Source organism: Maniola jurtina, chromosome 15 (assembly GCF_905333055.1).
Source record: "Maniola jurtina chromosome 15, ilManJurt1.1, whole genome shotgun sequence".
In the NCBI taxonomy this organism is placed as follows: domain Eukaryota; kingdom Metazoa; phylum Arthropoda; class Insecta; order Lepidoptera; family Nymphalidae; genus Maniola; species Maniola jurtina.
Genome location: NC_060043.1, coordinates 12527439 through 12539654, shown reverse-complemented (window position 1 = coordinate 12539654; position 12216 = coordinate 12527439). Strand labels below are relative to the sequence as shown.

General features: G+C 34.2%; 1 protein-coding gene across 3 annotated transcripts in view; it reads left to right on the top strand.

The window, feature by feature from the left end:
* The window catches only part of LOC123872737 (calmodulin-binding transcription activator 2), a 181580-nt gene extending 169843 nt beyond the window's left edge, over positions 1–11737 (top strand). For 2 of the 3 annotated variants that reach the window (XM_045917250.1, XM_045917249.1), the window contains 3 exons: positions 1112–1186; positions 6815–6919; positions 7427–11737. In XM_045917250.1, coding sequence (XP_045773206.1) covers positions 1112–1186; positions 6815–6919; positions 7427–7505 — 259 coding nt within the window. In that variant the 3' untranslated portion in view covers positions 7506–11737. Of the gene's footprint in view, positions 1–1111; positions 1187–3950; positions 3976–6814; positions 6920–7426 lie in introns of all 3 variants that reach the window. The other variant, XM_045917248.1, reaches the window with a different exon arrangement.
* Positions 11738–12216: the final 479 nt, after the last annotated feature.

Here is a 12216-nt window from a genome sequence, read left to right as displayed (position 1 = left end):
CGTCGATTTTGCTACTGAAGATTGAGAGGAAAAGAAGTCATCAATCAATCAATCAATTAGCCTGTTTGCGTCCACTGCTGGACATAGGCCGTTCCATGAGCGCGCCACCACACATGATCCTCCGCTCTCCTCATCCACCCACTTCCCGCTATTCTCTTAAGGTCGTCAGTCCAGCAGGTCGTCCCACACTGCGCTTGCTGATACGCGGCCTCCACTCCAGAACTCGTCTGCCCCAGCGGCCATCAGTTCTGCTGCAGACGTGGCCTGCCTACTGCCAGTTGCTGGCTAATCCGCTGAGCTATGTCGCTCACTCTGATTCTCCTACGGATTTCTTTGTTTGGATTTTGTCCCTCAGAGAGAAAAAAGAAGTCATATTATGAAGATTTAAATTCTAATGAAACATTCCTACTAGAGAGAGAGCCAGCGCGTGCCACATCGTCGCGTTATTTATAAAAACTGAAAATTTCTCTACGTATTGTCCCCAACACAGGAAGGAGCGGTCAGTGATTGACAGTGAAGTTTAGATCATGGGAATACATATTATTTTGTTCTGTTTGGACGCTTTTTTAACGGACGTTAAAAAGCTCTCTTGAAAATGAGGCCTTAGGGAACTTCTAACAAAAAGTTTAGGGTCGACGTCACTGGTAGGCGCCAAATGGAGGTCAAATGTCAGTACATTTGATGCAGGTAGCCCTATTATAGCCCTATTTTTAACCCCCGAGCCAAAAAGAGGGGCGTTATAAGTTTGACGTGTGTATCTGTGTATCTGTCTGTGGCATCGTAGCTCCTAAACTAATGAACTGATTTTAATTTAGTTATTTTGTTTGAAAGGTGGCTTGATCGAGAGTGTTCTTAGCTATAATTCAAGAAAATCGGTTCAGCCGTTTGAAGGTTATCAGCTCTTTTCAGTTTAACATTCACTTGTCGGGGGTGTTATAAATTTCTAATTTACACTTGTTATATGATTTTACATCACCATAGCCTAATACATATTTGATATATCATCGATTCAGGCTCAAACCAAGAGTTCACTCTGACTGTTGCACTTTAGCAAATCGTTTGTGTAAACGTCACGAAGAGTAATTAATGCCCATGTGTTATTTTTGTACAGACGGACATATTCCCAAAGACGTCAAAATCAGGCAGCGAGAAAAATTCAGCAATTTATGAGGCAGTCCAAGATCAAGTAAGTAACTATTTATAAAAAAAGATTTAAAAAATCCTGCTGTCTGCCCGCGAAATTCAAATTTAATTTGGTTTTTCGCAATTTGTAAACTAATACGACAAAGTAGGCTTATGGCATTTTAATTGCGCCAGTGGCACTATAATTTTCACAGGTTTATATAACAATCTTCACTCGAAAGGGTCCAGTTTAAGAAATTAGTTATAGTATCGACTAATTTTTAAGTAACTCATGTCAAACTCATTATTTTGACTAATTTTTAACCCCCGACCCAAAAAGAGGGGTGTTATAAGTTTGACGTGTGTATCTGTGTATCTGTGTGTCTGTGTATCTGTGTATCTGTGTATCTGTGTATCTGTCTGTGGCATCGTAGCGCCTAAACGAATGAACCGATTTTAATTTAGTTTTTTTTGTTTGAAAGGTGGCTTGATCGAGAGTGTTCTTAGCTATAATCTAAAAAAATTGGTTCAGCCGTTTAAGAGTTATCAGCTCTTTTCTAGTTTTCTTGTAGAAAAGAAGGTTAGATAACCGTTAGGTTCATAATATTATGTCAATTGACAAATGTCAATCTGTCAAGATGGACGTTGCCTAATCCTTCATCCAAGGCCTAAATACATAATTATTTATTTGAAAATGATGTTTTGGAAAACTCAGATACTTTGGATCGTCGGGGGTGTTATAAATTTTTAATTTACACTTGTTTAAACTGAACACTTTCAAGTAAAGATTTTTATGTAATCCTGTGAAGATGATACTGCCATTGTCGGAATTAGAATGCCGTAAGCCTACTTTGTCGTATTCGCTTATAAATTGCGAAAAATCAAATTAAATTTGAATTTCGCGAGCAGACCCGTCTCATGCACCTTAATATAAAAACAAATAAACACCTACTCGTATGATGAAAAAAATCACAATGTATTTTCTGATCCTTTGTTGTAATGAAGTCAATATAGCAATGAATAAATCATTTTAATGTGACCAAAAATATCTATGTTCAATGATTGTGTCCCTTATAATCCATGTTTATTGGAAATTTCATTTCATTTGAAAATCCTGGTATTCATCCTAAATCCTTTGAATGGTTATAAATTGTTTACCCAGAAACTATTTAACATATTTTGCTGCGGTACTATTGCGACCACTATATTGACTGCAAATCCTGGTTTTATAGGATATGTCCTGATTTTTTTAGTGTCCTGGTATTTGTGCCATTTTCATGTGTGGCCTTGATTTTTAACATTATGGTCCACTTGCTGTCACTCTTTAGCAAGAGCATAATGCGGTTGCCAGAAAGTGACAGCATTAACATTTTTAGTGAAAGAAGTCACGTGTCTTTGTGCAAGTGGACCTAAGATCAACAGATAATCGTTGATATTTTTGCCTATTATTTAATTAATCATGTACTCACAAAGACAAGACAATTCATAGAATTAACATTGATTGACTTTCTTTTCATTAGAATGCTATAAATACAATTACTATATAGGTAGGTATCGCTTGACTGAGATGGCTCGTGGAGAAAGGTGCGGGCTGTGGGAGGGTGACAGCTACTGTAAATCCCTTGATTTCTTTTCTTCAATTGTCAGCCTTCCGCAACCTGCGCCCTACCATATGAACCGTCTCAGTGAAACGGTATACCTATAGGTACAAAGTTTTTTTTCAAAATATCAAACTGTACTTTATTTTTTCAAATTGCACGACGCGACGTGGCAATGCTAGTCGTAGATTCAAATTTCAAAGTCTTAAATACGAGGAAGTCTGTCTTATTTTTTTAATTTAGACATCAACTTTGACAACAAACGCTAATTATTACCTATAGGTTGAAATTCTAAAAGACGAGGGGCTATAGAAGATTATTTCTTACCTTTTTTAAAATATATGTAAAACTGTCCTATTTTTCTTAACTTAGACATGGCAACCTACTTAACGGGTCAAAGCCTTAAAGACAAGGGATAAAACAGAAATACGAAATGTACGAATATTGCTTTTACGTTTCATAATATGACCTTTATAAGCCTTTTAAAACATGGTTAAACCAGATAAACGACATTAGAAATTCTATCTACTAGTTGTTAATAAGTACGTTACGTATTACGTACTTCAATAATATTTCGTGCATAGCGAGTAAAATAAACTTAAAACATGTGTAATTACAAGATTAATAAAAAGTAGAACTAATCAGATATTGTTTCAAAGACTGAAAGAATAATTAGTAATAAAAATACAAAAAGAAATTCACCTAAGAAAATTCAGAATCAAACCGTTCGTTCATTTGAATTGGAATTATTTTCAACACATTTTGTCGTTCGATTTGCCAAGAATTCCTAAAAATATTTATCGGTAAGTATCGATGGCACCACATCACTATTAAAGAGTCGTAAAAAACAGACAACACACGAAAACTCATTTCTGACTCCGGGATAAAAAAATAGACTTTAGTGCGTAGTACTACATTAGATGTCGTTGGCTGATATGCACTATTGTAACTATCCCACACGACCCTTCATCTTTCTTTACAGTCGTAATTCTCATAGCTGAGGGTCATGACCCGACCTTTTGCATCAATCACACAATGGTAACAGTTGTTTTGGGATAGTAACGCAGTGGGTTCGCAGATTCTACCGAATACAACTCTACGAAGCGAACGAGATTTCGACTAGGTTTTACAGTTGTCTCTCCAAAAGTTCAAACTAAACCTTTTTCAAAATTACTAATGCTGACTTTTTATTTATTTATTGATTGTATTTTAATCTTTTCATGCAACTAGTACTTGGGAGGAATTTACAACGAACGTAAGTTATTAGAAAACAAAAATTGGCTAAACAAAATTATGATTTGCTTTTTATTGTTTTTTAATTATTTTAATTATACTTATGGTAGTCTTTTTTTGGTAGACTGTATTAATTAAGTGACGCCTCTGGTAAAATATTATGGTGCAATTTGGTACAAAACTTATGACTTATGAGAAAAAATTAATAGTAAGTAGCTGATAATAACTAATTATGCGGTCTCCACTCCATAGTCCATACTATGTCTGCCCCAGCAACCATCGGTTCTGTGAGATATAGCCTGTTTATTACCATTTCAGCTTGCTGACCGTTGAGCTTTATCGAATATCGATCACCTTGGTTCTCCTCCGGATCCCTCAAAGGCATGCCATTAAATTTAACCCTCTAGATCGCAGTTCAAATTCAAAATATTTGTACTTATTCAATTATACTTTTACAAGTAGTTTTGATTCGTCAAGAGCATCTACCATCTCACAGGAAAGCCTTTCCGAATAATAATCGAATAATTTCCGACATTAACTTAGACAAGGGTATTATAAAATATTAACGATCTCTTTTGCAAATACAATATTTTCGACATCTGCCCTCCATTATTTGCGATACGGACAGAAACGTGCGCAATGTTCATTTTATGGAATTCTTTAACCATTTCCCCAATTAAAGCTTCCACAGACGTGCTGATAAATCGTATACCGACAATCCAATATTAGCAATAACTTTCTATTGAAATGTGACTAGTTTCACTGTGTTTAGTAGTCATGCGGCAATGGTTTGATCATCTAATGACCAGTTTTTATCTTGTCTGTCTTGATTATTTTTAAATTCCTAAGGGAGTGAAGTCGAGAGTCGTTGCTTGAATAATAATAATTATGAGAAGTGACGACAGCTAACTTACATCTTATTGAAAAAGTCGTTTAGATACAGATACATTCCAACAGCTATATCACACTTCACATTATTAATATTATAAAGACGAAAGTTTGTGTGTATGTGTGTGTGTGTGTGTGTGTATGTTTGTTACTCCTTCACGCAAAAGCTACTGGACGGATTTGGCTGAAATTTGGAATGGAGATAGAAAATATTCTGAATTAGCACATAGGTTACCCGGAATCAAAGATTTCCCACGGGAATTCCAAAAACCCTTAATCCACGCGGGCGTGGTCGCGGGTGCGGCTGGTAATAAAATATAACTAAAATTTGTGTCGAAGTCGGGCCTACTAACCCACCAGCCTAAAGACATAGTTACAGTAAATCACACCCAACTCAACTTGGATTTTTTTGAAGGAAAACTATTATTTTTTGAAAGCTGTGCCACACACTACCAGTTATACCTACGGGTTAGGTTATCCCGGGGCCTCTAATACTTGAGCATTAAAATTAAAAGACCTCAAGCAGAAGAAGCGCCGGAATAAACTGTGTTATGTGTGGCACAACCCAGAAAAATTTGAAAGGAAAAAAGTTTGAAATTTGTATGTCTATAGATACTCTAACAAAATATGACTTTCGGCGAACATATCACGTTTCGCCCTTTGATGTGTGGCAGCGCACGTACGCTGTAAGTTAAGCGAAATATGTGGCACCCTTCAAAAATACCTATTCTGTATGCTACAGGCTATATCGCACGATTTTTCGTGAATATTTTTTCTCTTCATGAAATATTAATTCCGTTTGAGATATTTAAGACCGAAGGAAGATGTATTGCCTGCCTTTCAGAAGCGCTTTAATAAAATTGAATCCAAAGAATAAATATAAATATACAAGTAAACATTCATGAGGGGACAGCTAGTCTTATTAATACATCCAAATACATATTCGAGAAATGATCTAACGTAAAAATTATGTTGTAAAAAATTTAAAAAAACACAGTAGGATAAATATAAGTGTCATTCAAAGATAAGAAGCAAAAATATTGATACAATACGTACGTATTCGTAGGTACCTAACTACTTAAGAATTTACTAACTGTTAGTTAGACCCTCAAATAAAACATAAACAACAGCAGCCACCAAAACCAAGTTTAGTAAAGTTATTTTGTACAGTTTTCTATTATTATCCAGTGACTTTGCTTAAGTACTCATATCACTCAGTTTTCACAGACCTCCAAAGGGTCTTTTTGGTGGCTGGAAGTTGTAGTAGTTTTTATAGTGGTTTAGTGCTAAGCCAGATAGATCAAGTAGAACCCAGGTCCGTAACTGGGTTGCAATTCATCTGATATATTATCAGAACGACTAAGTTGATCTTATGAATTGAGCTGATTTTATTGGCATATTGCTAGTCAACACTGTATTATTTCCGCCAATCAACAATAGCAACACAATAATATGCTCTTGTTTAATCTCGCCGTGCCATTAAATTCGATACAACTGTTATAGGCCAATCTTCATTCTCCACAGTACCTACCCTCAGTATGAGGTTTCACTTTTCACCAATTTTGATAACATTCGAGACAAAATAACGTCAAAGTAAAATGTACCTAAAGACCATTGATATAAAGTAAAGAATTCAATACCGTTGATTTTAATTTCGCAACTTTCCGCTTGGAGCGCTTGCTGTAAATATATGTAATAACTTGAGCATTAAAACAAGGCAGTTAAGGGCCATTTTACTATAACGCTAAAGTGTTTCAACTCTCAAACACTATTTACGTTGGCGAGTAGTAAAATCTCCTACTGAGCGTTCAGAGTGATATTATCGCCAGCGATAGTAGGTCGGACTCGTTGCGTTTCCCTCGCCCGTGGAGATGGCGCCTTAGGGATGGAATTGTTAGTATACACCAACACGATGCTCTCTCCACTGTAACAATTCAACACTCAACTAATAAGTCGTGATTGTTTACGTCCAGGTTACAGAGAGAACGAGCCGCAAGCGGGAAGGTGGCCCGGCTCTCCCCGGGTGCCCGCCAAAACTCGTCGCAGCCCACCACCAGTACACCACCCACGCCTAATAGGTACTTTTTTATGTTAACATGAGGAAATCTCCTAAATACCCAACTTACATGTCACAATTCTCCAGAATGGTGGGTATTTTATCCCACTTCAAAAACGAGGGGGTTCTCAATTCGTCGGAATCTTTTTTTTAATTTTGTTATATTTTTAGGGTTCCGTACCTCAAAAGGAAAAACGGAACCCTTATATAGGGTCACTTTCTTGTCTGTCTGTCTGTCTGTCCATCCGTCCTTCGGTCCGTCCGTCCGTACGTACGTCCGTCCGTCTGTCGTGTCTGTCAAGAAAACCTATAGCGTACTTCTCGTTGACCTAGAATCATGAAATTTGGCAGATAGATAGGTCTTATGGCACAGGTAAAGGAATAAATCCGAAATCCGTGAATTTGTGGTTACATCATTTAAAAAAAATGTGTTTCAATTTTCAAAGTTATACCAAGTGGTATATCATATGAAAGGGCTTTACCTGTATATTCTAAAGAAAAATGAAAGTAAAATAAAAATTTGTTCCAGAATCATTGACTACTTAGCACCTGAATCACCGATGGACGCAGATGATGACCTTCTTCTCGAGCTTCTGTTTAAAATGTGACCTGACCCTGAACATCAATTTCACACACAACATTCCACTAAAAAATGCTTCTTTAACTTCGTGTTTCGGTTAAATAGTTATTATAGTCAAAAGTTTTGGAAAATTGTGCTATATTTCGCATGCATCAGAATTCTCAAAATTATTATTTAATACATCTTATGCATTATTTGTAAGTATACAATAACTGCCAGTGTCAGGATAACTAATTTGGTTTTCGGGCTTCACTCAAATTTCTAACATCGTTATCTAATTGCGTTACAAGTTAAAATAGAAACTTAAGAACCATCGGTTTAAAGATTAAACACACGACTGCCTTCATTTAGTCATTTAAAATCTACTATCCTACCCTACAATACAATTTTCAAACAGGTTAAACGGAGTTGTGACATAGCTCGGCCTTGAATTTTAAAGTTATTTCTATTATTTATAAAGTGCCCTCGTATTTCCCGTAGGGTTTTCGAACCGTTTCAATTTCCTATGCAATATTTTTCACAAAATCTATCCTTGCATGTTTGATTAGAACATCTCGTTGATATTCATTCGATCTTCTTAGAAACGTCTTCTTCATATTTGGCCTTAATTTCGTATTTGCGTTTAACTCTTCAGGTCATAGACAGGGTTATATTTAGTATAAATTTTATCGTATTTGTATTATATTTTCATAACGTATTTTTGAGAAATTTGTTTAGGGTGTTTATTGGAATCATATTTTTGAAAAACTCTAAATTGAATGTAAAGTAATTTTCTTAGATCATCTTTAATATTGGCAACATTAAAATTTTGATCTTCATTGACGGCACTACAAGTAATAAAAGTACTGTTTAGTGCATTTACTAAAAATTTGGAAAATGATAATTGTTTAAGTTAACCCGCTTTCGATGCAAGGTTTTGAGATTGAGCAGATCTTGAATTTCTTAGCTCTACTAATAATTTTCACGGTGGAATTAAAAGTAAGTAGGTTAAGTACAAATTCAAATTATTAAAAGCCACTGTTCTTATAAAGTAGATGCACCTAGCGTATAATTCAATAAACCCGACGAGCTGTGAGTATTTTGAGATTTTATCGTATTTAAGAAAAAAATACTTAGTTTTACTATTGGTCTAACTAAAGTTTACCATATAGGTTTCATTCCAGCCTAAATAGGTTAATTCTTTTAGTCTATGCAATGAAACGTTTAGACGGTCGACAAGCAAGTATTGGTTCTCAGTATTCCTCTAGTCTTTACATCGGAATAAACATCTTTATTTTCTTTGTACCGTCTGTTTCCTCTTCGCCCTTGTTGACTCAGTTTCAAAGATTACGATATATTTATTTATTTACATCATCCATTTCCCTACCCCTAGTTCCTACTTCAATAACTATTATACTACTTAATGAATTATCGATACAACTCTAACTTAGTTCATTAGATAGAAAACTTTTGGTTTCTAGATCCTCGATAAAGCTAAAGCCATACTAATCTAGCGTTCATGAAAAAATAAGGTTGTGCACCATTTAATATAGAAATAACTACCTAAATATTCCCTTTTTCTGAATTCTCTGATATTTTAACGTAGACGATATAGATAATAGATTAAGATATTAGAAGTAATCATAGCTTAACCATAAGACGACGTGCTGCCGTCGAGATATTTTCGATTCGTATTTTTATAAAGCAAAAGTTACGAATGACTATGATTGCTTTGCTTGTGCAGGGCCATGGAAAAGATTCCTTACTTGATTTGTATACAACCAATCGTTTCCTCATCTTTATCTAATTCAAAACAAAAATCTATAGGCTTTATTTACCTTCATTTTCTGTCAGATGGATTAAATCCTTTTCCAAGTTACTTTCATCATCTTTAAGTCTTGCATCCCTTACTGGTTTTTTAATTTAAAGAAGACTTGAAAGGCCCGGAGTTGTCATATGAAAAGGGATGCTTCTGTATTATTATCATGTCCAAAATCATTTGATAGAATCGTCGGGTTGATGGAACTTTTGTGGTTTGAAACTTTTGCGATATCGAGACACGTATATTTAAAAGTTTGGATATGTTAACAATGCGCCAGCACTGTTAGAAGTAAATAATGAATGTAACGCGACGCAGTTCGAGAATAACCGTCCAGTTGAGGCGGCTTTTGCACCCTCTGGTGGCGTAGAGGCAAAAGTCGCATACAAGCGAAAACAACATTTACGACTTTGTCTATAGAGACGCGGTTCGCTTGCGAGGCACGGGGCACCCGAGGGCGCACGAATGCAACATGTACATTTTATATTTTTGGATTGCTAACTTTAAGATGTTATATTTATATATGTATATGTAGTGATGGCGGATACGAAACCAGTATTTCGAGATGTATTGCGCCAAAAGTTTTGATGTATTCATTTTCCAATAAAAATTCTCTCGTTTTTCGTTTTCGGATGAATAGTTCGTTTAGCTAGTGGTCATGTATATATATTTTTGGATAACGTGCACGATTGCTTTCGGAACGCCGATATACATAGGGGGCAACCTAAACATGACGGTGAAAACTATTTTTAATGGTAACGCAGAACCTCTGATAGCAATAATATTTTTGTGGTGAAAATGACTCCGATTTATAGAAAAAGAGTATTTTATTATGCCACGCAATCGTCACAAACAGTTGAACTATAGAATGCTTTTAGTGCTACCGTAAAATGTGCTCCGATTTCAACAAAAAAGACAATGGCATTATGTAATTTACTAAAGACAATTTAAGCGATTAGTTATATTGGCTCGAAGAGTAATTTAGTGCAATAATTGATTTAGGCAAATCGAAGCAATTTTCTTAGAGAGTAATTATTATATAATTTAGCAAATTATAGTTAGCCATTTTTTTCTTAGTGCCATAAAAACTAATTTTAGAAAGGTTTACAGATGCGCAGATGAAGAATAACTAGGCCGATGTTAATAGTGGTTTTAGCATTTTGTAATAAAATAAAAATGATAATTTAAAAAATCGTTCGGAGCACATCTTTATGGCACGCGATAGTGATTGACCACAGCTAAAAACATAGTGCACTAGATGTAGTACTAGTTAGATGAATTACTACTTATATAAATGAAATAAAAAAAAAGAAATCTTGAAATCTATACATAGAATTTAAATTTAAAAATTTAACTAATACTTTTTATTATTATTATATAAGAAGCTTGTTCACACATTATAAATCATATTTAGGAAGTACAGTTAAGTATAAAGAATTGAGATGGGTAAACGGGAATGGAACGATTTGAATAGTGAGACTAAGATTTGAGGTTGGAGTTTGAACTTCATAATTTTTGGGTAGGCTACTTTGTTTCATAATTTTATTGTTTACATAAAATATACATTAAAATGTCATCTTCTTCGAATTCAGTTGATTTTTTTAGTTTTTGCTCAGTTAGTTTACCTCCTATTAATTATACTATTAATTAATTACTATTAATTTAATTGAATACCTACCTAATTATGTCTATCCTACCTATTTACTATGTGCTTATTTACTAAAAAAATTGTAAACAAAACGATTTATAATTATGAAATATGTCATCAATTGTTTTCTATTTTTGAGAAATTTTAAATTCTACTATAGATATTTTATGTAAACACAAAAGTTATGTATTTGTAAAATTATTTTCATTGTTTACAAGAGCTACGCCCAAGGCGTGTTATTTTAATATTGTGATAATGTTTTGCAAGAAACTGATATGAAGCATATAAATGTTATATTTTGAGATTAATGTAGGCATTGTCTTATATGTTGATTGCTGTAGCTTTCTAAATACATCAGGTTGGTATTTGTGTCTACTTTTTGATTTTATGACTATACTTAAGACTCGTTTTTTCCCACCATTTTATCCATGTGTACTTAAGTTTTTTAAAGATCCTGTTAGAATTTCACAAAATCCTTCTTTAGGGTATATGAGGAATATTATGTCCTCCTTTCAAATCTCTAGGTTCACAGGTTTAAGGCTGTGCGTTGTCTGTGTTAGTCAGTCACGAGACCTACTCTTTGGTATTATAATATAGCATTTTTTGTAGTTATTTTATCAACTTTGCTATAAAGGAGAAATCTTGTCCTAAAACTTGAAAGTTTAACTACAAAATCTTTATTTTTTACAAATCTTTATCTAATTCTGAGTTATCATTATTGACATAATATTTGTGATAACAATTAGGTACTGTTTAGTATAGTAACTTCTTCAGCCTCGTTATATTTTTATAATTACGTACCTAACTACCTACCTACATAATATTTACAGCTGATTATTTTATAGTATACTTATTAAATTATTGAATATATTTTATTAATAAATGAAATGAATTTATTAATAAAAACTTGGTTATTTACGTATTGGTAAATATTCATTTCATTTATTGACTTGTTTGTCTGTTTTTTCGTTATCTATGTACCTATTTGCGCATCGTTCATCCGATTAAGTTGAAACTTTGTACAATTGGTGTCACATTGAAACGCATGCCATAGTATATTAGGTACCTATTGATATGAAAATATAGTACTATAGGCAAGGTACTATAGGATTATATTATGATTGTTTTTTTTTTTTTTTTAATTATATAGACTAGCGCTTGGCTGCAATCAGACCTGCTAGCAAGTGATGATGCAGCCTAAGATGGAGCGCGCTTGCCTAGAAGTTGCCTATTCACTCTTGACTTGAAGGTACCCATATATATAAGGTTTCTTTAAATTATTATATGTTTATT